We start from the raw sequence: 22511 nt of genomic DNA, 5'->3' as shown, positions 1-22511 counted from the left end.
CCACACCGCGGCCCGAGGCGTTCCTGGCACCCGGCTCCGGCCTGCCCGCCGCACCAGCCGCCCAGGCGCTGGCGGAGAACCGGCTTCCCGCCCCGGAGCTGTTCCAGGAGGTGCGCCGAGCTCCGCGCGAAGCGAAGCAGACACCAGAACTGACGAGGCTCATCCTGTTTTTAATGAAATTCCTAACACTTTGAATTAACGCAGACTCCATGCTTCCCACAGTCCTTCGGCCGTGGGTGACGCTTAGTCACCACTACATCCTCAAACCCAGACACGAACGCTAACGCAGCTCAAGGGGAATTTTCAAAAAAGCCCCGAGGGAGGAGCCATCCCAACCACCGCCCGCCCCGGCCACGCGCCTCACGCCCTTCACGGGCTCAGCGGGCGCGAACCCGCCAACCGCTCAGCGTATCACCAATCACCGCACCTCCCACCTATTGCCCCGCCCTGCGCTCCGTTCCGGCCAATCACCGGGGAGTCACCGTTTGTCTCTCCGCCTCTCCCGCCCGCCCCCAACCAGTTGGAAGTTTGAAGCCTTCAAACCTCGCCGGCACCCAACCGCGCTGTAGAAGCGCGGTGTATTTTTAGCTCCTGGGTGGGCAGCCCCGCCCCCTCCTCCCCGCCTCCTTGCCTCCCCCAATGGGAGATGGAGTTTCTGACACGTCATCGCGCGGCTGTGCAGGTGCTGTCCAATCGGCGCTCGGGGAGAATGGCGTAATTAAAAAGCGGCGGAAGAAGGTGGGAGGGTCATGACGCAGCGAGTTTCAGTCGTGACTTTTCTAGGGGCATCGCGGCGTCCCCTTTTTTGCCTTTAAAGTAAAACGTCGCCCCGACGCACCCCCGCGTATTTCGAGGGGGCGGAGGCGGCGGGCCACGGCGCGAGGAGGGGCGGTGCTGACGCCGGCCGGTCACGTGGGTGTGTTGTGGGGGGAGGGGCGCCGCCGCGCGGTCGGTTCCGGGCGGTTGGGAGCGCGCGAGCGAGCGAGCGAGCGAGCTAGCTAGAGGCAGCCGCGCCCGCCGCCGCCCCTGCTCTGTATGACGCTCTCCCCCGGCGCGGCCGCCGCCGATCGCAGCAGCAGGAGCCGCCGCCGCCGCGGTTGATGTGGTTGGGCCGGGGCTGAGGAGGCCGCCAAGATGCCGCAGTCCAAGTCCCGGAAGATCGCGATCCTGGGCTACCGGTCTGTGGGTGAGTGGCCGGTGGCTGCGCGGCCTCCTCGCGCCGCCGGGGCCTCGCCTGGAAGCCGGGTCGCTGTCGGGCCTGCGAAGTTTGGAGCCGGCGCGGCCATGTGGCGGGGCGGGCGGGGGCCGCGCGTTTCGTAACCACCATTTTGAGCGGAGGTGGTGGCGGTCGGGGCGGCGTCCGCACCGGTCGAGGAGCTGCGGTAGCCGGGCGCCCTCCGCGGGCCGGGCGGGCAGGTGGCGGCCGGGCGGAGGGCGTGGGAGGCGCGGGGCGGAGGCCGCCGGCCGCCGAGGAGTCCGGGGCTCGTCTGGGGAAATGAGGCGGCGCCGGGGAGCCGCGCTAGAGGCTCCCGCGAGGAAGGAGTCACACCTGCCTCCCCGCCTTCGCCGCGGGCGCGCGTGACCGGGGCTGGCGGTCTCCCCCACCCCGCCCCCGATGCAAGGAAAAGAAAGTCCGTGGGATTTTAACAAAGGAAGCAGCACCTCGGCTTCATTCCATCTGTGGTGAAGTTTACCCTTGTAAAGAAAACTAGGGACTTAGAGAACGTTTGGTCTCTGAACGCAAGTTTTCTACATAGGAAACCTAGGCGAGCCCCCAAAGAGGCCCCTCTGGAGGCCCTGGAGATGCTGCTGGCGGCCCGGGTAGGAAGGCAGAGAAAAAGGAATGTCTGATCTCTCAGTGCCCTATATTTGTTCGGGAAGGAATAAGGTCAGGTACTTGCAACCACGCTGTTGAAGTAATTCCAAAGTCTTTTTGTTTTCTTTTTCTTCCCCCAAAAGGTTGACGTACATTTGAAACGGTTCCTAGCGTCGCCTTACTGCTGAATAAGGTGGCTTAGGGTCGGGTTGGGGCGCGGACGGGGTGTCACAGAACAAGCGGTTTTCTGGCCTGTGAGAAACCAGAGCGATCGAACTTAGACACGCTTCAGGGTGAGGCTGTATTGTCTCCCGACATCCGGAAGCCTGGAGAAATTACGTTCATCTTTTCGGGCTGTTTTGAAGTAGCTATCTATAGAAGACGTGCACCGGGCCACAGTTGGGGGGATGGGGAGGTGAAAGCGAGGGTTCAAAGGCTCCGGTGATTGCGGAACGGGGTGACAGTATCTGTCGTGGGAAGCTTGTACCTGCCTGCCGCTCGCGGGATGCACTCCCCAGCTGCGCTTTCCACCGCCGGTGCCAGGGTCTGTGCTCTTTGACCAAGATCAGCCACTGCATGCTTACTCATCCTTTTACCACCTCTCCGTCGAGAGCTGGAGGAAGTCAAGGGCCGAAAGAAGCTTGGCTAGAGATGCGGGGTGCCCAGAGTCGTAGGGGGAACTCTTGTGCGATGCGGTGCTGCAGCCAGGAAGTAACCACGAATCAAATGGAGGGGTTCAAAGTCACCAACTGTTCAAACATCTACATGGAACCTGGGATCCAACCTTTATTGGCAGCCTGAATCCATGCTCTTGTCTCTGTTCTCTTGATTTCCTCCTCTGCATTTTGAGGATTTGGGACCGCGAGGTGTCCTGGCTCTTGGGTGAGCCCTCCCTGGTCAGTCAAGTAAGTACTTATTGCCAACTATTTGAAAATAGTAGCCCCTGAATAATCACATTATGGTCAACAAGTACCTCGGCTACTTGATTTCAACCCAAGAGAATGACCTAAAGATCCTGACTGATTTACCCTTTTAAAATGTTGAAATGGTAGCTCTAGTCTTTGGTAAGCAGGGCTAGTTTTATCACTTTTTGGTGTTTTGTTGTTGTTGTTGTTGTTGTTGTTTTTGGTTTTTTTGCTAAAGAAGTTCCTTGTGTCCAGTTGAAATCCATTCTGTTTTATCTTCCCCTCTATTCAGCTTCCTCCTGAGGACGGAGATGTGACAGGACACCCCTTAGCCGTCTCTTCACAAACATTTTAAACTGCTGCTTGTTAAATACTGTGCTAACTTAGTCTTCGGTGGGTTACAGCGTCACTTTTAGTCCCTATTTTCTGTCTTCAGTATTTCATATTTCTGCAACCTACCCCACTTCTCCATACTTATTTTCAAGCGTAGTCATATTAAACGATTTTGGAGAGGTTAAGTTGCTCCCAATCTTGTATTTGATTTTTTTTTTTTTTTTTTTTTTTTTTTGAGACAGAGTTTGGCTCTTGCCACCCAGGCTGGAGTGCAGTGGCGCGATCTCGGCTCACTGCATCCTCCACATCCAGGGCTCAAGCGATTCTCCTGCCTCAGCCTCCAGAGTAGCTGGCACTACAGGCATGCACCACTACACCCGGCTAATTTTGTATTTTTAGTAGAGAGGGGTTTCACCACGTGGCCAACCCTCAGGCTGGTCTCAAACACCTGACCTCAGGTGGTCCTCCCACCTTGGCCTCCCAAAGTGCTGGGATTATAGGCGTGAACCACCACACCCAGCCCCATTTGATTTTAAAGTGTATTATGAGCCGGGATTTTTTGTAGTTTGTGGGGTCTTTTGCAGGGGAAGGAGATTAGGTTTTGCCAGCAGGTTTCTTCTAGTAAGCCACCCTTTTGAGAATTACTCAGCATGCTCACTTCTGGGAGCTTGCAAATGGTGCTATACCAGAGAAATCTGAGCACATGTGTTTCTAGATTGTGGTATTTTGTGATGCTGAGCTGTTTTCTCCTATATTCTGGGGGTAGAGCCATAGAGAAAGGCTCCACACCTTTCTTAGAATGTTCTCTTAAGTACATTAAACCAGTTTGACTAGTAGGATACTTGTCATTGTGACTTTGTCATGCCACAAACTTTATTTTTAAAGTTGTCTTCAGCTAAAACAACAAAATGCTATGTTTGTTTTACTAGTTGGCTTTCTCTTTTTTTTTTTTTTTTTTTTGAGACAGAGTCTCATTCTGTTACCCAGGCTGGAGCGCAGTGGTGCGATCTCGGCTCACTGCAACCTCTGCCACCCGGGTTCAACCAAGTCTCCTGCCTCAGCCTCCCAAGTAGCTGGGATAACAGGCGCCTGCCACCCCGCCCAACTAAGTTTTGTATTTTTATTAGTGACTGGGTTTCACCATCTTGGCCAGGCTGGTCTTGAACTCCTGACCTCGTGATCCACCTGCCTCGGCCTCCCAAAGTGCTGGGATTACAGGTGTGAGCCACCGTGCCCAGCCCTCTACTTGGCTTTCAGGTTTTTGTCAGAACTACCAATAGGGAAAATATAATTTTCAGGTAATCTATACAATTCTCCCTCCCAATCCCCTGTACTTTTCCTGTTCTTTACAATGTTAAAGCTTTTAAGGACATGTCACCTGTAACTCTGGGAGTCTGGCTTTCAGGGAGTGCTTTGTATTAACTGTTCTGTGGTGGCCAAAAGTACCAGCTCCCTGACATTCCGTTGTTTCTACCACAGCAGAGTAGTCCCGCAATAGGAAGTAACTAAACTTAAGTTAAAATGGTAGTGTTACGTAAACTGTCTTCAGTCTGGTACGTGTTTCACTGGGATTTTCCCTGTACAGAGAGCTTTGGTAACCTAGTTTACCATTAGACCGTAATCAAGAGCTGGTTGTCATATATAAGCCTCTTACATACAGTTAATAAGAGGGATGGGATCACAGGCATGTGAAAGATCATAGGGGAAAATGAAACAGCTTTGTGGTTTGGAAGAAGGCAATTCAGCAAAAGTACTCAAATTATTACTTTGTCAAAATGTTTTGGGTAGTATTTAGAGTCTTCATGAGGAAAGATGCCATTAAATATTTGGTTGTTCCCAGCAGATTCTGATGTACTGTTTATTTTTTAAGTTAACCTATCATTTGATGACACTTTTTATTGAAAATTGAAAGGCAAAACAATATTTGCTATGTATGAAATCTACCAGTATGTGAAATTGTGTATTCAGGTGCTTAATATTCTGATGTTGTATACTTGTGGGTGGGGGTAGTCCTGAAGTGGCCACTTTGTATTGAAACTTGAAATTACTGTTTTTCAGTCTTATTCATTGTTCTGCACAAGAGCGTAATCCGAATTCAGATTTCTGATGATGACTTTCCAGTGCCAAATGTTATTTTGCTGTCCATATGGGTTATATCTCTCTACTTCATCACCCCAAAAAGAAACTGTACTCATTAACAGTCACTCTCCATCTTGCTTCCCTATCAGCCCCTGGCAACCACTAATCTTTTTGTTTCTATGAATTTACTTACTCTGGACATTTCATATAAATGAGAACATACATATGTGGTCTTTTGGGTCTGGCATCTTTTACTTAGTATAATGTTTTCGGGTTTTGTCCGTGTTGTAGCGTATGTTGCCGCTTCCTGTTGAGTGCTGACTAATATTCCGTCATGTGAGCATACCACATTTTTTCTATGCATTTGTCAATTGGATATGTGGGTGGTTTCTCTCTCTCTTTTTTTTTTTTTTTTTTTTTTTTTGGGTATTATATTTTATTTACTTTTCTGAGGCAGGGTCTTGCTCTGTTGCCCAGGCTAGAGTGCAGTGGAGCTATCATGGCTCACTGCAGCCTCAACCTCCTGGACTCAAATGATCCTCCCACCACAGCCTCCCGAGTAGCTAGGACTGCAGGTGTGTGACATCACACCCAGCTAGTTTTTTAATTTTTTTGTAGAGGTGGGAACCTTGCTCTGTTGCCCAAGCTGGTTTTGAACTCTTGACCTCAAGCAATCCTCTTGCGTCAGTCTCCCAGTGTTGGGATTACAGGTGTGAGCCACCACTTGGAGCTCTACTTTCTGGCTACTATGAATAATAATGTTTTGAACATTCCTGTACAAGCTTTTATGTAGACATATCTTTTCATTTCTCTTCGGTACATTCCCAGGAGTGGAATTGCTGGGTCGTTATGGTTAACTCCGTGCTAAATGTTTTGGAGAACTGTCAAACTGTTTTCCAAAACAGCTGTGCGATTTTATATTCCCATAAGCAGTGTATGAGGGTTTAATTTTCTCCACATTCTCATCAACACTCATTACTGTCTTTTTCATTTTAGCCATCCTAGTGGGTGTAAAGTAGTATCATAGGTTTTGCAAATAATTTCTTCTGTCTGTGGGTTGTCCTTTTACCTTCTCAATGGTGTCCTTTGAAGCAAAAAGTTTTTAATTTGAAGGCCGATATATCTATTTTTCTCCTGTCACTTATGTTTTTGGTGTCACATCTTAGAAGCCATTGCCTAATCCAAGGTCATGTAGATTTACTACTCTATTTTCTTCTAGATGTTTTATCCTGTTAACTCTTACATTAGATCTGTGATCTATTTGTAGTTAATATTTGTATATGATGCGAGAACTTTATTCTTTTGCGTGTGGATATCAAGTTGCCCCAGCTTCTTTTGTTAAAATAATGTTCTTTCTTCATTGAATTCCCTTGTCCAAAATGAAGTGACCACAAATACAAGGACTCACTCATTCCATTGATCTATATGTCTGTCCTTACGCCGGTACCACATGATCTTGATTGCTGTAGTTTTGTAGCTGGTTTTTAAATAGGGGCATATGAGTCCTCTAACTTTATTATTTCTGAAGATGTTTTTGGCTATTCTCAGTTCCTTGCATTTTCACGTTGAATTTTAGAACTAGATTGCCAGTTTCTGCCAAAACAGCAACTGCAATTTTGATAGGGTGTTTCACGGTTTTGCAGGTATCTTTTAATGTCTTAACAGCTGGATTCTCATATCTGCTCCTGAATTCATTCCCTTAACGTTATTTTAATGAAGTAAGGAGTACTTGAATAGCTTTTTCAGGTAGCTGAATATTCTTTGATACCAAAACTTCATAAGTGATAGTTTGGAAGAATAGTTACACTATGCAATCTGAAATCATATTGATGAATTTGCCCAACTCCGCAGGTCTGTTTTATACTTGGAATGGATCTTCTACCATGCCTGGTTTTGTAGCATCATTGGTCATTTGGAAAATATTTGTTCATCGTTACACAGATCTTCCACATGTTGACACATTTTAATATACAAGCATTTTTTAAAATCACATTTGTTAATATCACCGCCAATCTCTGCAGAGTCTTAAGTTTTAGAACACTGTTCACTATGAGCAGTGCAAGTTTTCCAAAATTCTAATTTCCTCCTTGAGTTCAAATAATTTTCTTGGCAACATGCTACTAGTTTTTACTTGAATTGACTGTTCTGTTTCTTTAATTTTCAAGAAAATGTCTGCCAGCTATTCACATTTGCAATAATGATAGTTTGTCATCATTCTTGCAAGTAACAAAGGCATTCCATGATAAAAGTGGCCAGTTCAGATCACTTCTCAAATGATTGCACAAGTGCTTTTTTTGGAAACAACCATCATACTTCAGTATGTAACAGAGGTGCTTTATGCATGCATCTCATTTTGTCATGCAGAATATTCAAAAGACATGTACCAAAGGGTCAACATTTAATATAATTTTACTGCTTTTTTAAGGACATCGTTAAGTGGAAACAGCTCTTTTCCCACTGTGAACACATGGCAGTAAAGAATACAGTGACTTACCACTCAGTTTGTAACTACTGTTTTTGATTCATGCCAAGGGGTGCCAAGCTAGCCGTTTTCCCCACCATTGCTTTTGCACCTTTAGTACAAGTGGGAACTTTGTAGAAAAGGCAAATGATAACTTAATATTGCTATGAAAATCGTTTTGACCTCATGAGCCCCCGAAAAGATTTTGGTAAACCCCTTGGAAGTCCACAGACCATCCTTTGAGAACCATTCAATTGTTGTAAGCTAGGATCTTGCTCACTGCTGTGCAAAATTGAATTGAGAGTGACTGCATCCTCGATGCTGTTCACAGCGATGTGGTTCCCACAGTCTTAGAAGAGCCTCCTAGGAGAGGCCCTGTAGCATTGTGAGAGACAAAGATGGCAAGGCAGGAAAGAACTTGGCGTGGTTGAGAATGGAAGGAAGCACGAGGGAGGCCAGAGAACATCAGGAGAGTTATGATATCTGTGTGCCTGCTGGTTTGGTTTCTGACTGTGGTACATTTTTGGATGGGTTGTGTTTGGACCTGGTGATGGTGAGGCTCCCAGAGAGTAGTGAAAATTGCAAAGAGTAGCAGGATACCAGAGACCCATATACTAATAATATAGTTTTTAAATACAAGTATCAGGATGAAGGGGGGGAGGAGTACACAAGTAAAAATAGCAACTTTATCACAGAATGAGACACTGCCACCTCTCCCTGTGATTGTGGAAGTCAGAAATGCGCAATGCTTTTCCTGGGTGAAGATTCAGAATAACAAGTTCACAATAACAACTGTAATAGTTGTTACAAATGGCTGGATTGTTCTTAGTCACTTGAATAAATCAGAACTGAGCGTGCACATGATTGTGCAAGTGAGAGCATTGTGAAATCTTTAGGGATCATACTTGAAGGAACCTTCATTCTTGGTTCTTATTTATTATGAAGTACCAAATGAAATCTTAACATTGAGAGAGTACTCAACGATCTGTCTTCTTCACACTGCTAACTGTGAGAATGCAAACTGCTGAGTCCTTTTAACGTGAATTGCTTGATTGATTTTTAAATATAATTGGCCGGGCGCGGTGGCTCTCGCCTGTAATCTCAGCACTTGGGGAGGCCGAGGCGAGTGGATCACCTGAGGTCAGGAGTTTGAGACTAGTCTGGCCAACATGGTGAAACCCAGTCTCTACTAAAAATACAAAAATTAGCTGGGCGTGGTGGCGGGTGCGTGTAATCCCAGCTACTATGGAGGCTGAGGCAGGAGAATCACTTGAACCCGGGAGCGGGAGGTTACAGTGAGTCGAGATCACGCCATTGCACTCCAGGCTGGGCGACAGAGCAAGACTCTGTCTCAAAAAAAAAAAAAAGAAAAGAAAAGAAATCTAACATTTTAAAAGTCCTGGAATACTACTTCAGTATTTTAATTTTCTTCAATATATGTTAGGCTTCTGGTTACAAAAAAAGGAGTTCCCTGTAGGATTGGAGCTTTAAATCTAAACTGGTATTAGTTTAGAACAGGAAGTGCTAGAAAGCCTTTACGTTGTGCTCTTATGGGCAAGTTAAGAAAGCAGGGCAATTTAAAGATACTGATAGAATTCACTGCAAAGTGTCGTGCTTGCTTGGTTTGTGTCTTACCTATAGTAGAGTTGAGTCTTCCTCTTCCCCATTTCTCTTCTTGTTGTGCTTACATGTTTGCAGAAGGACTCTTCATGGACATTTGAAAGTGAAGTTGGTGTTTTAGCAAGATACATAATCCCACCCTTTGCAGAATTGAGAGTTGAATGTTAATAACTGCCTGATGGCATAGTACATCATTTGTGAATGGGTATGCAAATGTGGGCTTTTACAGTTAATACAGTTTTATGAGATGAATTGCTTTTCTAAGACTCCTATGTCTTAGATATAAATATGTCTGGCTATTTTGCTAGCTTTATTTTTATTTTGTTTTTTATTTTTTGAGACTGAGTCTCACTCTGTCACCCAGGCTGCAGTGCATTGGCACAATCTCGGCTCACTGCAGCTTCAGCCTTCCAGCCTCAAGGATCCTCTCGCCTCAGCCTCCCGAGTAGCTGGGACTATGGATGTGTGCCACCATGCCCTGGCTATTTTTAAATTTTTTTGTAGCGATAAGGTCTCACTTGTTGCCTAGGCTGGTCTCCAAGTCCTAGACTCAAGTGGTCCACCCACCTCCGCCTCCCAGAGTTCTGGAATTACAGGCATGAGCCACTGCACCTGTATTTTGCTGGCTTTAAAATCTCAGTCACATTTGGCATTTGTTTAAAAGAGAACAGTTGGGCCAGGCCCCCAAAGATTGAATCACTGCAACTGTTGGTTGAAGAGGACGGTTTGTGAGTGTTATGTGTTACTCAACTAGGTGTTCATTAAGCATTTGAATAAATGTTCTACTTAGTACCAGTCACAAAAGCTAGGACAGTTAATAATCCTTGCCCTCAAGAAGCTTCGATCTAGTTGAGGAGCCACAGGAACCTTTTCCTGCTACTGAGAATAATAATTGTTGGTGCTTTTGAAGCATTTACTGTTACGGGGTACAATCTTAATGCACATGTATTAGTAGCCTTTAAACTCGGGTAGGTACAGTTGTTACACCTATTTTGCAGATAAGGAAACTGAAGTACAAAAAGTTTATGTGACTTGCCCAATGTCAAACTGTTGTTAAGTGACAAAGCCAGTGTTTGAACTCAAGCAGTGGCTCCAGAGCAGGCAGTCTTTAACCAGCTACGACACGATTGTTATTTAAATACAGTTGGGATAAGTGCTTGACAGAAATAATGAAAGGCAGGGCTAACTTGAGCATCAGGTGGGGATGGGGGTGGTGGGAGAACTGTCTTTAAAGGAAAGGCAGTGTGGCTCACTGAGTGAATGAGAAGGGTGAGGTGTGAGTAAGAGAGGTGTGAGAGAGGCCCAGACTCATGTGTTTGCCAGCTGTCCATCAAGAACAGCTTTGTCTGCTCTGTGAAAAGTTTCAGACTTTTTTCTAGAAACTGGGAAGTGACTGAAGGGTTTTAAGCAACAAATAAGATGATAATCTATAGCAGGGGCTTGCAGACTCGTTCTGTAAAAGGCCAGATAGTAAATATCTCAAGCTTTGCAGGCCATGTAGCCTCTGTTGCTGCAGCTATGCCTTTGTAGGACGGAAGCAGCTGCAAACAATACATCAACGAGTGGGTGTGGCTGTGTGCCAGTAAAACTTTATTTATGGATATAACACTTAAACTTTTCATCTGATTTTCAGTATCATGAAATACTGTTTCTTTTTCCAACCACTTAAAGATGAAAAAACCATTTTTAGCTCATAGACTGTACAAAACCAAAACAGGCTGTAGGCCAAATTTGGCCCCTGGTCTGAAGTGTGCTGATCCTGGCTTCCATCCCTCCTGCTGTTCTGTGAAGTGGGTGGGGGTGGTAAGAGAGTAGAAATGGGAAGACCAGCCAAGGCGCAGTGTAGATGAGATGAAGAGGACACACGTCGGAGATTTCCTTAGAGGGAGAATGGACAAGATCAATGTGGGAGCTGTGAAGTAGCCTTCAGATTTCTCATGCGAGTGCCTGAGTAGGTCATGTTGCCATTGGCTAAAATCAGAAATGATGGAACAGGAGCAAGTTTAAGGGGCGGACTAGGTTCATTTACCCACCTGCCAGATCCACACGCTTGCCTTGCTTTCTGGCCACAGAGGCCCTAGCAACCACCCACACAGGGCACAGTTCCCATGGTCCTGAAGACAGGTGGCTGTGCCTACAACTAGGGTTCTGAGGGTTTGCTGCCCCTAGGTCTTTGTGTCACCCAAGGATTTGACCAAGCATACCCTCACACCGCAGGATTATTGCCCCAGAGACAAAAGAGGTTGCTGGACCCAGCTGGCCCCACACACTCAAACGCTGCCCACTCAGGCAGGCAGGGTCTTACTACAGGGATGTTTGTCATTCCTGCTTGCGGGGAGGGGGAGTTGGGCTCTTTCTCTAGATCTTTTCATTCTGCATAACAGTGCTACAAAAATGTGTGAATATGTTTTATAATAATAAATTGCTTTCTTACTCTAACCATGTTTCTGTATGAGCAGTGTCCTAAAAAATTGAGCTGTACACAAAATGAGCCTACCTTCCGTTTTTTTTAGACTTCTGTGGAAGTATTTCTGGAGCACAAATTTAGGGAGCTAAATTTATACAAATAATATGATCCTTTTCCCTTAAACAAGGGTACAGAGCAGCATTGTCCAATGGAAACATAATCTGGCCTGGTGCAGTGGCTCACGCCTAAAATCCCAGCACTTTGGGACCCGAGGTGGGAAGATCTCTTGAGCTCAGGAGCTCCAGAACAGCGTGGGCAACACGGCGAAACCCTGTCTGTACAAAAGTGGGAGGCTGAGGTCTCAAAAAAAAAAAAAAAAAAAAAACCAAAAAAACCAATGTAATTTTAGATTTTTCCAGTAGCCATATTAAGTAAAAAGAAATAGGTGAAATTAATATACTTAATTTAGCTCAATATGTCCAAAATGTTATTTCAACATGTGATGGATATTGTTGATATTTGTATATTTTGTCATACTTACACTGTGAGGCATCTCAATCAGAACTGAGCACATTTCAGGTACTTACTGTCCATGTATGGCTACTGGCTGCCATGTATATTGGGCAGCCCAGATATTGTGAGGAGTGAATTGGTGTTGATAATGAGGTCAGTGCAGATTTTAAGAACTTTTGAAGAAATTATCTTTCTAAAACATGAATGGTTTTAACCATTCAGGCTGACAGATGAGTATACTCTATCTCATTTTCTTCATACTCTGTTATTACTAGTTTTGATCATTCTTAAATTTCATGTTCTTTAATATCTTAAGAATTAGAGAATTTTTGTCTTTGCTTTTCTCTAGCTCTTTCCCACCCTCACCTGTGTCCCGGATCTTCTCTCCAGACTGGCCACAATTCTAGGAAAACTCATTCTTCATTGTTGTTAAACATTTAATTTCCTGCAGTTTATCAGGGCTATTATTACTGCCTTTCACCTCAGCTTTATCTTTAAACCATCCTTTAGAGATGACTATCCTATTTTTAAAGTCTTCAGGGAAACAGTTTTATGGCCTTTCTGGTTAGCACTTTATTTTCCTTTAGTTTAGTAATCCTATTAACAAAATTCTTCATCTATGAAACTTAGTCCTTCATGTTATATAATTAAACATATTTCTTATTTTCCTCAGTGGCTTATATCTGGTAGCATTATAATTGGCAATAGGATTACCTGTAAGTATTTGAAAGGGTAATTTTATGAACTAGTTTTACTTTTTCTGCCTTGTCTTTGTCATAATAATAATAATTGCAGTTTAATTTTTTCCTTTTTTAAAAATCTCCCAGCATCTGTTTTTAAAGTTGGGGAAGAGGTGTGAGAAAAAACAACATGATGTCAACCCTGCTTAGCTCACAGGAACATGCGAGATAATTCATGTGAGAATGTCCTGTAAACTCTAACAGTGTCTCACTTTTTAGGTTCTGTTCAGTAATTAAGATGTGTATGTTCTGCATCACACACTGTCATCCGACTGTATATGACGTTCGTGTGGGGATTGGTATTCCCACTAGAATCGTAAACACTTTTTCAAAACACTTCCTTAGTGACACTAATATATATATGTGTGTGTGTGTAATATACATAGACACACGCCGCAACACAGCACATATCACCCCTCCCTCTCGAAAAAGCAACAACCACCAATCCTACCATAGGGGGATCTACACATTTCTTACTAGAGTGGGTGCATACGATTGTTAAGCATATGATTGGCATTGTATGTCATATAAAGAACACATAGAAACCTTTATGCAGTTCATTATTATTCCAGCCTTTTAACAATGGTGATTCAGGTTTCATTCCATTTATAACCCAGGTGAGTCTGCAGTCTTTTTCTGCCTTTTACAAACCAAGTCTGCTTTTCTGGTGTCTGTTCTATTGTTAGTCCCCAACGAGGCACTCTCCTGATATTCCTGTGCTTGCCCTGGGACTGTCTTGAGCCTGCAGAATGCAGCAAAGATGGTGATGTGCCAGTTCCATGCTTTAAGCCCTAAGAAGTTGGCAGCTTCTGCTTTTGTGTTCTTGGGAGCCTCAAGTGACATGCAGTGGATGTTAGGAGGAGACACAAAGAAAGGGAGAATGCCCTGCCTTCCCAGCTGTGTAGCACCACCAGCCCACCAGATAAAGGCAGCCCAAAGAGTAAACTAAAAGTGAGCCCAGCTTTGACTGTAGAACCATGAGCACATGAAATGGGTGGTGTCAGTCAGTCAGCTGTGGGGTGGTTCGTACTACAGCTGTGGGTAACTGTGAAACAGTAATTTTCTGCTTTAGGGGCATATGTATGTGTTTGTTATTTTTGTTGTGTTATTTTGAGGCTTTAGTTGAAATAAACTGTATGTCATCTTTCAGGTTAATTTATTAGATATTATTCTGAAAATACTTTTTTTATCCTAAGCAGATTATTTCTGCCTAGGAGCAGTTACTAATAGTATTACTAATATTAATAATAATGAGATTTGCTGAGCACTTACTACATGCCAGATGTTTGTTAGATATTTTCATTTAATCCTCACGAAGCACCTTATAGGATAGGTGCTATTATTATGTCCATTTACAGATAAGAAAAAGCACTCAGGAAAACTGCCCAAAGTCACATAGCTAATAACTACCATCTCACACTGTTTAGTAAAAAGTAGTAAATGGGCTGGGCATGGTGACACACACCTGTAATCCCAGTGCTTTGAGAGACCAAGGTTGGAGGATCATTTGAGACCAGCAGTTTTGAATACAGTGAGCTATGATCCTGCCACTGTACTCCAGCCTGGGCAACAGATCGAAACCCTGTCTCAAAAAAAAAAAAAACAAAAAGTAAATGCATTATCTTTTTAAAAAAAAAAAAAAAAAACTCTTTTTTTCCTAAATCAAGTTTATTGAGGTGTAATTTGCATATTGTAAAATATCCATTTTAAGTGTAGAGGTGGATGAGTTTTGACAATTTATGCACCTATGTAATCTCCGCCTTTATCAAAATATGAAACATTCCGTCATCCCCACAAGTTCCCTCATGTCCCTCACACCCTACCCTGGCTCCCCGGGAAGCACTGATCTGCTCTCCATCATTCTGGGTTAGTTTCTTACCCTAAAATTTCACATAAATTGAATCATACAATATATACTCATTTTTGTATGTCATTTAGCATAATGTTTTTGAGATTCATCCATGGTGTTGCATGTATAATTTCTTTTTATTGCAGAGTAGTGTTCTGTTGAGTGGATATACCTTAATTTGTTTATCTGATCACCTATTGGTGGATATTTGGACTATCCCAGTATTTCACTATTAAGAATAAAGCTATTATGAGCATTTTGAGTAAATGTCTTTGTGGACACACAGTCATTTCTCTTTGGTAAATACCTAGGAGTGGGATTGCTGTGTCACATATATGTTAAGTGTATACTTCAGGAGAAACTACCAAACTGTTTTTCCAAAACATTTTGACCATTTTATGCTTCCACTAGCAGTAGATGAGAGCTTTGGTTGCTCTGCCTATCCTCCCTGATACTTGGTATTGGCGGCCTTTCTAACTTTCTGGCCATTCTCAGATGGTAGGTTGTGGTTTTATTTGAATTTTCCCACTAAGAATGTTGAACGTCTTTTCATATACCTACTGGAAATTTGGATATCTTGGTTTGTGAAGTGTCTGTTCAAGTCTTTTGCCTAGATTATCAGGTTCTTCTTACTGAATTATATATTCTGAATAAAAGTCCTTTTTCAGGTGTATATATAATGTTTTCTCCTAGTGTGACTTTTTTGTTGTTCCTGTGTTTCAGAGAACAGAAGAAGTTTGTAAGTTTGATGAAACTCGGTTCATCGTGTTTTTGGTTTTTTGTTTATTTGTATTGTGTCAGGAATCTGTCTACCTGAAGATCATAAAGTTGTTTTTTTTTTTTGTTTTCACCTTTAAGCTCTATCGGACTTGAGATAAAGTGGTTTTTTTGTTTGTTTTTTGTTTCCATGTTTTCTTCTAGAATTTTTCTCGTTTTAGCTTTTATGTTTAGGTCTCTGATCCATTTCTAGTTAGTTTTTATGTATGAGGTAAGGGTGAAGATTAAAAAAAAAAAAAAAAACTTGCGGTCCCACACCTGTAAAAAGAAAGGAAAAATAAAATTTAAAACTTTGAGAAAATTTCTTCTTTTTCATGTAGCATTCAACAGGTTTTGGCAAGTCTGCAGTCATCTACATCCACAGTCAGGCTGTAGAACAATCCATCAATCCAGAAAGCGTCCTGTGCCTGTTTCTAGTTAGCCCTTTGTGTTTTCTGTCCCATAGTTTTGTCTTTATCAGAATGCCCAATAAATGGAACCATATATTACGCAGCTTTTTGCGTCTGGCTACTTAGCACAACACATTTGAGATTTATTCATGTGTACACATACCATTATTTAATTCCTTTGTATTGCTTAGTAGGACAGTTGACCCTTAATCAACACAGTTTGAACTGCATAGGTCTACTTATAGGCAGGGTTTTTTTTTTCCTCAACCAAATGCAGATGGAAAATACAGTATTCCATGGATGCAAAGCCCACATGTATGGAGGGCCGACTTTTCACATATGCAGGTTCTGCAGGGTGAAAAGCAGGGCTTCATCACACTCGGATTTTGGTATACTCGAGCATCCTGGAACCAGTCCCCCTTGTATACCAAGGGATGCCTATATCCCTTTGGGTGGATTTTTTCCCCCCCACTTAAGTTGCATGTTTTATTTCCCCCAATCCCAGCGATAGCACAGAAGCCCCAACATATCCAACCCAAACTGGTTTCGAGTAGGTTAAGGTTATAGGGACCCTTGTCAGAACGTTGATACAAAGGACTCCCAAGTGCCGGGCACTAATGTGTCAGCAAACAGATAGAAGTAAACAGTACACTGGCCCTAATGCTTCATGAGTCAGTTTGATTTTGCAATGCAGTTTGCATCCTTGAAACTGCCAGTCTGGAGGAAGACAGGGTAGCGTGAGGGAGTGAAGTTGAAATTGCCTCCTCTTAGCTCATCCTTTCAACATTAAATAGACCAAGAGAGAAATGATTCCAACATTTCACCACATATATTTCTTATGCAGTCTAAGCTGGGAATGCCATTTAAATGGGTCACTGCAAAATGCAGCAATTTTAATTTTTCTCCAATCAAAGTAAGCCAGTATGATCTCACTTCATATAACTTTTGAAGGTTTACAGCAGTTAAAGTATTTTTACTTCTATATATGAAGGTTAAAAAATTATTTTTTTTTCATAAAGTACAGGAGCAACCAATTTCACCATCAAGTAAAAGTAAAAACTGGGATTCTTTTTTAAATTAGTCCAAAGTGGTATTTAGGAACTTAGTTGTAGGCTGGTGCGCTGACACCATGACACACCAAAGTGTAGCATTGGGTCTGGTTTTGTGTCGGTTGTCTTTTCAATAACCAGTGCTCATGGATAAAGTTCTGGAAATGTTCCAGTTGTAAGGCAGGGATCTGTTTGGATTCCACCATGGGTATGTTCCTTGGGTTGGATGCTGGAGGGTGAGGCACGTTTTGCCGGACCTATGTCAACTACCTAGTAATCATCAAGGTCAAAAAATTCATTGTCTCCTCCTTGGTATTCCATTCCCTGGAAGTCTACTGGGTACCACAGGATACCTCCAATTCCACCAGATCCTTTCACAAACCAAGACCCTTCTTGCGTTTTATCTGTGACAATTTCCAATGTCGCTCCAAATTTTTTATAGTTGTTAGCAAACCATTCCAACAGGGGCGTGCTCTCGATAAGTTCATGTTTGTCCAGTCTCTTTGTCTGTGAAATGAGATTGATCCTTTTCTTGGTCTGGAGTTAGAGAATTTTCTCTTCTGTGCCTTGGCAATGAAGAACATAATGTCATTATATCCAGATTTTCATAGACCATTAGAATTTCTACAGCTCCCATTTCCAAAGCCTTTAATGTATCTTCAACACCAAAACAGTACTTGGGCGTGTCCTGGGTGATTTCATCAAAGTATCGTTCTATTGATTTCTTCTCTTGAATGAATTTCACTTTGGAGAGGACTTCAGTAGATAACTCAGTAGCTTGGTTGAATCCATTTTCACCACCGTAGGATATAACAACTAATTTTAAAACTCTCTATTGTAACCTCTGATCAAACATACCAGATTGACTTAGTTCAAAGTCAGCGGATCCAGCTAAAACTAGACCAGCCACATTCACTTTGTCCCCAGAAATAAACAGCTGCACAGCAGTCTCCGCTACTTTCTGAACATAGTTATGTCGCTTTTCCATTTTTAAACGGGCAAAACGCAAGCCTAACTACCTCCTCTACTGTGTTTCTTTGGGAGATCCACAGTGAATTTGTGCAGGACTTCTCTTAATGTTTCCTTGGAGTGTGCCAAAAAGTGCACAACTTCCATCTATTACAACGAATCCAAACGATATAGTCTGAAAGTAGTGCTGTAAGAGCCCCAGTATGGAATTTGTTGTCACACAAATACAATGACGTATTAATTGTTTGAAAGATTCAAAGTCAATGTTGACTTTCTTTTTTTTCCTTTCCTTCTTCCGTTACAGTTGTTCCACAGTAAACAACCAGACCATCTGGAGGTACTTTGTTATACAGTTTGAGCCTTTGTTGTATAGATGTAATGGCTCCCAGGACTCAATGGTGGTTTACTCCTGCCTTAATGTTAGATGCATTTCCAAACTCATCTGCTAACATTGTTGCCACTGGTGAAATCTGGTCTTTGGGAGGAATGATCAATGATATCATGCTGGTGCCATTGCTGCAGGCCGCCTCCAAGCTCTTTTTTTTTTTTTTTTTTTTTTTTTGAGACGGTTGTGTTGCCCAGGCTGGAGTGCAGTGGCATGATGTCGTCTCACTGCCACATCCACCTCCCGGGTTCAGGAGATTCTTCTGCCTCAGCCTCCAGAGTAGCTGAGGCTACAGGCGCGTGCCACCACGCCCAGCTAATTTTTGTATTTTTAGTAGAGACGGGGTTTTACCATATTGGCCAGATGGGTCTTGAACTCCTGACCTCAGGTGATTTGCAGTCGTGAGCCACCATGCCCAGCCCGCCTCTGAGCTCTTAATGAGCTTCTTGATCTTCCATATCTCCACCTTCCTGTCCACAGCACTGGGGTCGTCCACCATCTTCTCATCTCCTCCTCCCTAAGGGCCCAGTCCTGGGCAGCAGCGGCTGGTAGGACGCCGGCTCCCTCTCACCAGGCAGCTGCATATGTTGCAGTGCGCTCACATGGTGCCCGTGATATCACTTCTTCCGCCAGGGGCGGAGTGCAAGGCTGTGGGGTGGGTTTAACATAATTTAGGACATTTGGTTTGTTTCAACTTCAGGGCAATTATTAGTAAAGCCAGTATAAACATGCAAATACAGGTTTTTGTATTGACCATAAATTTTCGTTTGTCTTCCATAAATACCTAGGAATGACATTGTTGAGTCATATGGTAAGTGTAGGTTAAGCTTTTCAGAAGCTGCTGAACTTGCCAAATTGCACTGTTTTGCATTCCCACAGGCAGTGGGTGAGCGTATAGGTTGATCCACATCCTAGCAAGCACTGGGATGGCCAGTATTTTTTATTTTAGCCATTTTAATTAGGTGTGTAGATCTCATTGTAATTTTTAATTTACATTTCCCTAATGGATAATGATGTTAAAAGCATCTTTAATATGCTTTGCCACTTGCATATTTTCTTTGTTAAAGTGTTCAAATCTTTTGCTCAGTTTCTTCATTGGATTGTTTCTTGTTGTTGAGTCGTGAGAGTTAAGCATACTCTGCTTGTGGGTCCTTTGCACATATTTTCTCCCAGTCTGTGGCCTGTCTTTTCATTCCCTTAACAAGGCTCTTAGTACAGTTTTTAATTTTGATCAAGTCCAAGATGTTATTTTTTTCTTTTATGGATTGTACTTTGGATTTTATACCTAAGAATCTTCACCCAACTCAAGTTTGCCAAGATTTTTTTCCAGTGCTTCTCCTAGAAGTTTCATAGCTTTTACATTTAGGTCTATGATCTTTTTGATTTTGGAGACAGGGTCTTGTTCTGTCACCCAGGCTGGAGTGCAGTGGCACAATCACAGCTTGCTGCAGCCTCAACCTGGCAGGCTCAAATGATCCTTCCACGTCATCCTCCCCGGTAGCTGGTACCACAGGAGCACACCACCACACCTGGCTCATTTTTTGATTTTCTGTAGAGGTGAGATTTCGCTATGTTACCCAGGCAGGTCTTGAATCCTGGGCTCAAGCAATATGATCAATTTTGGATCCTATACATTTTTATAGGATACAAGCCGAGCTTCTCTCTCTTCTGTTTTTATTTTAAAATTTTTTTGTAGAGGCTGGTCTTGCTGTGTTGCCCAGGCTTGTCTCAAACTCCTGACCTCAAGCTGTCTTCTCACCTCAGCTCCAAAGTGTGGGGATTACAGCCATGAGCTACTGCCGTAGCCTCTCTTTTATTTTTTCTGATATTGACATACAGTTGTTTCAGCACCATTTGTTGAAAAAGACCGTTCTTTGTTGAAAATCAATTGATCATACATATGTATGGATCTATTTTGGGAGTGTGCATTTTCTTCCATTAATCTGTGTCTGTCCTTATGCCAGTACCACACTGTCTTAATTACTTTAGACTCCTAGTAAGTCTTGAAATCAGATACATACTTTGTTTCTTCTTAAGATTTTTTTATTTTTTTCTAAGAGATTAATTTTTCCCTTTTTTTGTTGGTTTGTAATAAGTACCTATATTGAAGCGGACTAAAAAAAAGTCCAGTTTTTATTTCTAGTCCGTTTTTCAGAATCGCATTCTCATCTTCCTAGTGTTTCATCTTCTCATATCACTCTTCTGACTGGAAAACCCCTAGTGGCTTTTGAAAGAAAATCTTGAGCATGTTTTTTTAAAGACATTTTCAGGCCAGGCACAGTGGTTTCACACCCATAATCTCAGCACTTTGGGAGGACAGAATGGGTGGACCACTTGAGCCCAGGTGTTCAAGACCAGCATGGCAGCATGGTGAGACCCTATCTCTACAAAAAAAAACTCACTGGGCCTGATAGGGACACCCCTGTAGTCCCAGCTACTTGGGAGGCTAAGACAAGAAGATACCTTCAGCCCAGAAGTTGGAGGCTGCAGTGAGCTCTGATTGCACTGCTGCACTCCAGCCTGGGCAACCGAGTGAGACCCTGTCTCCAAACAAAAGACATTTCTAAGGTGGAGGAGGATAATATTTGATTTTCACAATTAGTAGTACCTTTCTCCCTGTTGAGACTACAGGTTCCTTTTAGGTTTCAATCAGGTATTTTATACTGACTCTTCCACAATTACACGTGGAGTAGGACTTAAGATGGTGTTTGTGGATTCAAGGTGTTGATCATAATTTGGGAAAAGCTTGATTGACTATGGGATTGTGGTACAGAATTGAATAACTGTTTACTGAATATGTATGTGATGGGTACCAGGTACTGTGCTTTATATCTGTGATTTCATTGAATCATGATGATGCAGAGAGATTTTGAGGCCCAGAGCGCTTAACTTCAATGTCTTGACACAGTTAGGATTCACATCACAATCTTGAGTTTAAATCCTAAACCTTTACCCACTGTCTTCTTTCTTTTCTTTTCCCCTCCCTCCCTCCCTCCTTCCCTCTCTTCCTTCCTTCTTTCCTTCCCTCTCTCCCTCCCTTTTCACTCTTGTCGCCCAGGCTGGAGTGCAGTGGCACAATCTCGGCTCACTGCAACCTCCACCTCCGAGGTTCAAGTGATTCTTGTGCCTCAGCCTCCCCAGTAGTTGGGATTACAGGCTCGTGCCACTACGCCCAGCTAATTTTTTGTATTTTTAGTAGAGATGGGGTTTTGCCAGCTGGTCTCAAACTCCTGAGCTCAGGCAGTCTGCCCACCTTGGCCTCCCAAAGTGCTAGGATTACAGGTGTGAGCCGCTGTGTCTGGCCTATTGTGTTTATTTTTAATATGTTTCTCCCCATTAGAATTTATATACTGAGGAAGGGGTTTGTGTCTGTTCACCAATGTATTCCAATGCTTAGAATTGTGCCTCGTACTTAGTAGCTGTTTAACAGATAGATACTTGAGTAAATGAATGAATTAATCTGTAGTCAGAGCTTTGAAAACTTGGGATTCAGAATGGAATGGAATGGAATATTGCCATGCTTGGAACTGTAAAAATACAGCTGTTAGGAGGTAGAACTGAGAGAAGGGACAATTGGAGAGTTAATCTTCTTGTTCTACAAAAGGGATTCTGTTTGTAACTGATGAAACTAGGTAGAGGTTTAAGTAAATATATAACCAAGCTGGAGGGAAGAAACCTAATAGCTGTTCTGCGGGAATGTCATCATTTAGTCAGTAGGGAGGTAGACATCCAGAAGTCACAGCTTGCCTTTTGCCTCTGGCCAGTAGCTTTTCAATTGTATCTTTTTAAGAGAGGGTCTCCTCTGTCACCCAGCCTGGAGCGCAGCCTCGACCTCCCGGCCTCAAGTGGTCCTCCCAAGTACCTGGGAGCATAGGCGTGCACTACCACGCCCTGCTAATTTTTTCATATTTTTTTATAGAGACGGGGGATCTCATTGTGTTGCCCAGGCTGGTCTTGAATTCCTAGGCCCAAGCAATCTGCCAGCCTCAGCCCAGCCTCCAAAATTGCTGAGATTACAATTACTATATCCATTCAATTCAGTGGTATTCATTGAGTTCTATTCTGCAGGTTTCATTGATGTTTGATTTCTTTCATTGATGTTTCTTCTAAAGTTGGAGAGCTGCTTCTCTTCCTTAATTGCCTCCAGTACTTCAACTTCTATTTACCTGACCTTTTCCTTGAAGGCTCCTCAAGCCAGGACCTACACACCTTTTGTCAG

At 43.2% G+C, this 22511-nt stretch overlaps 1 protein-coding gene and 1 pseudogene across 2 annotated transcripts in view; one reads left to right on the top strand and one right to left on the bottom strand.

Annotated features, from left to right (window-relative positions):
- The first annotated feature begins 624 nt into the window (after positions 1–624).
- The window catches only part of RHEB (Ras homolog, mTORC1 binding), a 52196-nt gene continuing 30309 nt past the window's right edge, over positions 625–22511 (top strand). The window contains exon 1 of one of the 2 annotated variants that reach the window (XM_007983533.3): positions 625–682. In XM_007983533.3, the coding sequence (XP_007981724.1) occupies positions 640–682 (43 nt within the window). In that variant the 5' untranslated portion in view covers positions 625–639. Of the gene's footprint in view, positions 683–740; positions 1187–22511 lie in introns of those variants that run through there. The other variant, XM_007983532.3, reaches the window with a different exon arrangement.
- On the bottom strand, positions 17209–21077 carry LOC103227257 (eukaryotic peptide chain release factor subunit 1 pseudogene; annotated as a pseudogene).

The sequence above is a fragment of the Chlorocebus sabaeus genome, chromosome 21, assembly GCF_047675955.1.
Source record: "Chlorocebus sabaeus isolate Y175 chromosome 21, mChlSab1.0.hap1, whole genome shotgun sequence".
In the NCBI taxonomy this organism is placed as follows: domain Eukaryota; kingdom Metazoa; phylum Chordata; class Mammalia; order Primates; family Cercopithecidae; genus Chlorocebus; species Chlorocebus sabaeus.
The sequence above is the reverse complement of the archived record's forward strand: the minus strand, read 5'-3'. Positions and strand labels throughout refer to the sequence as shown.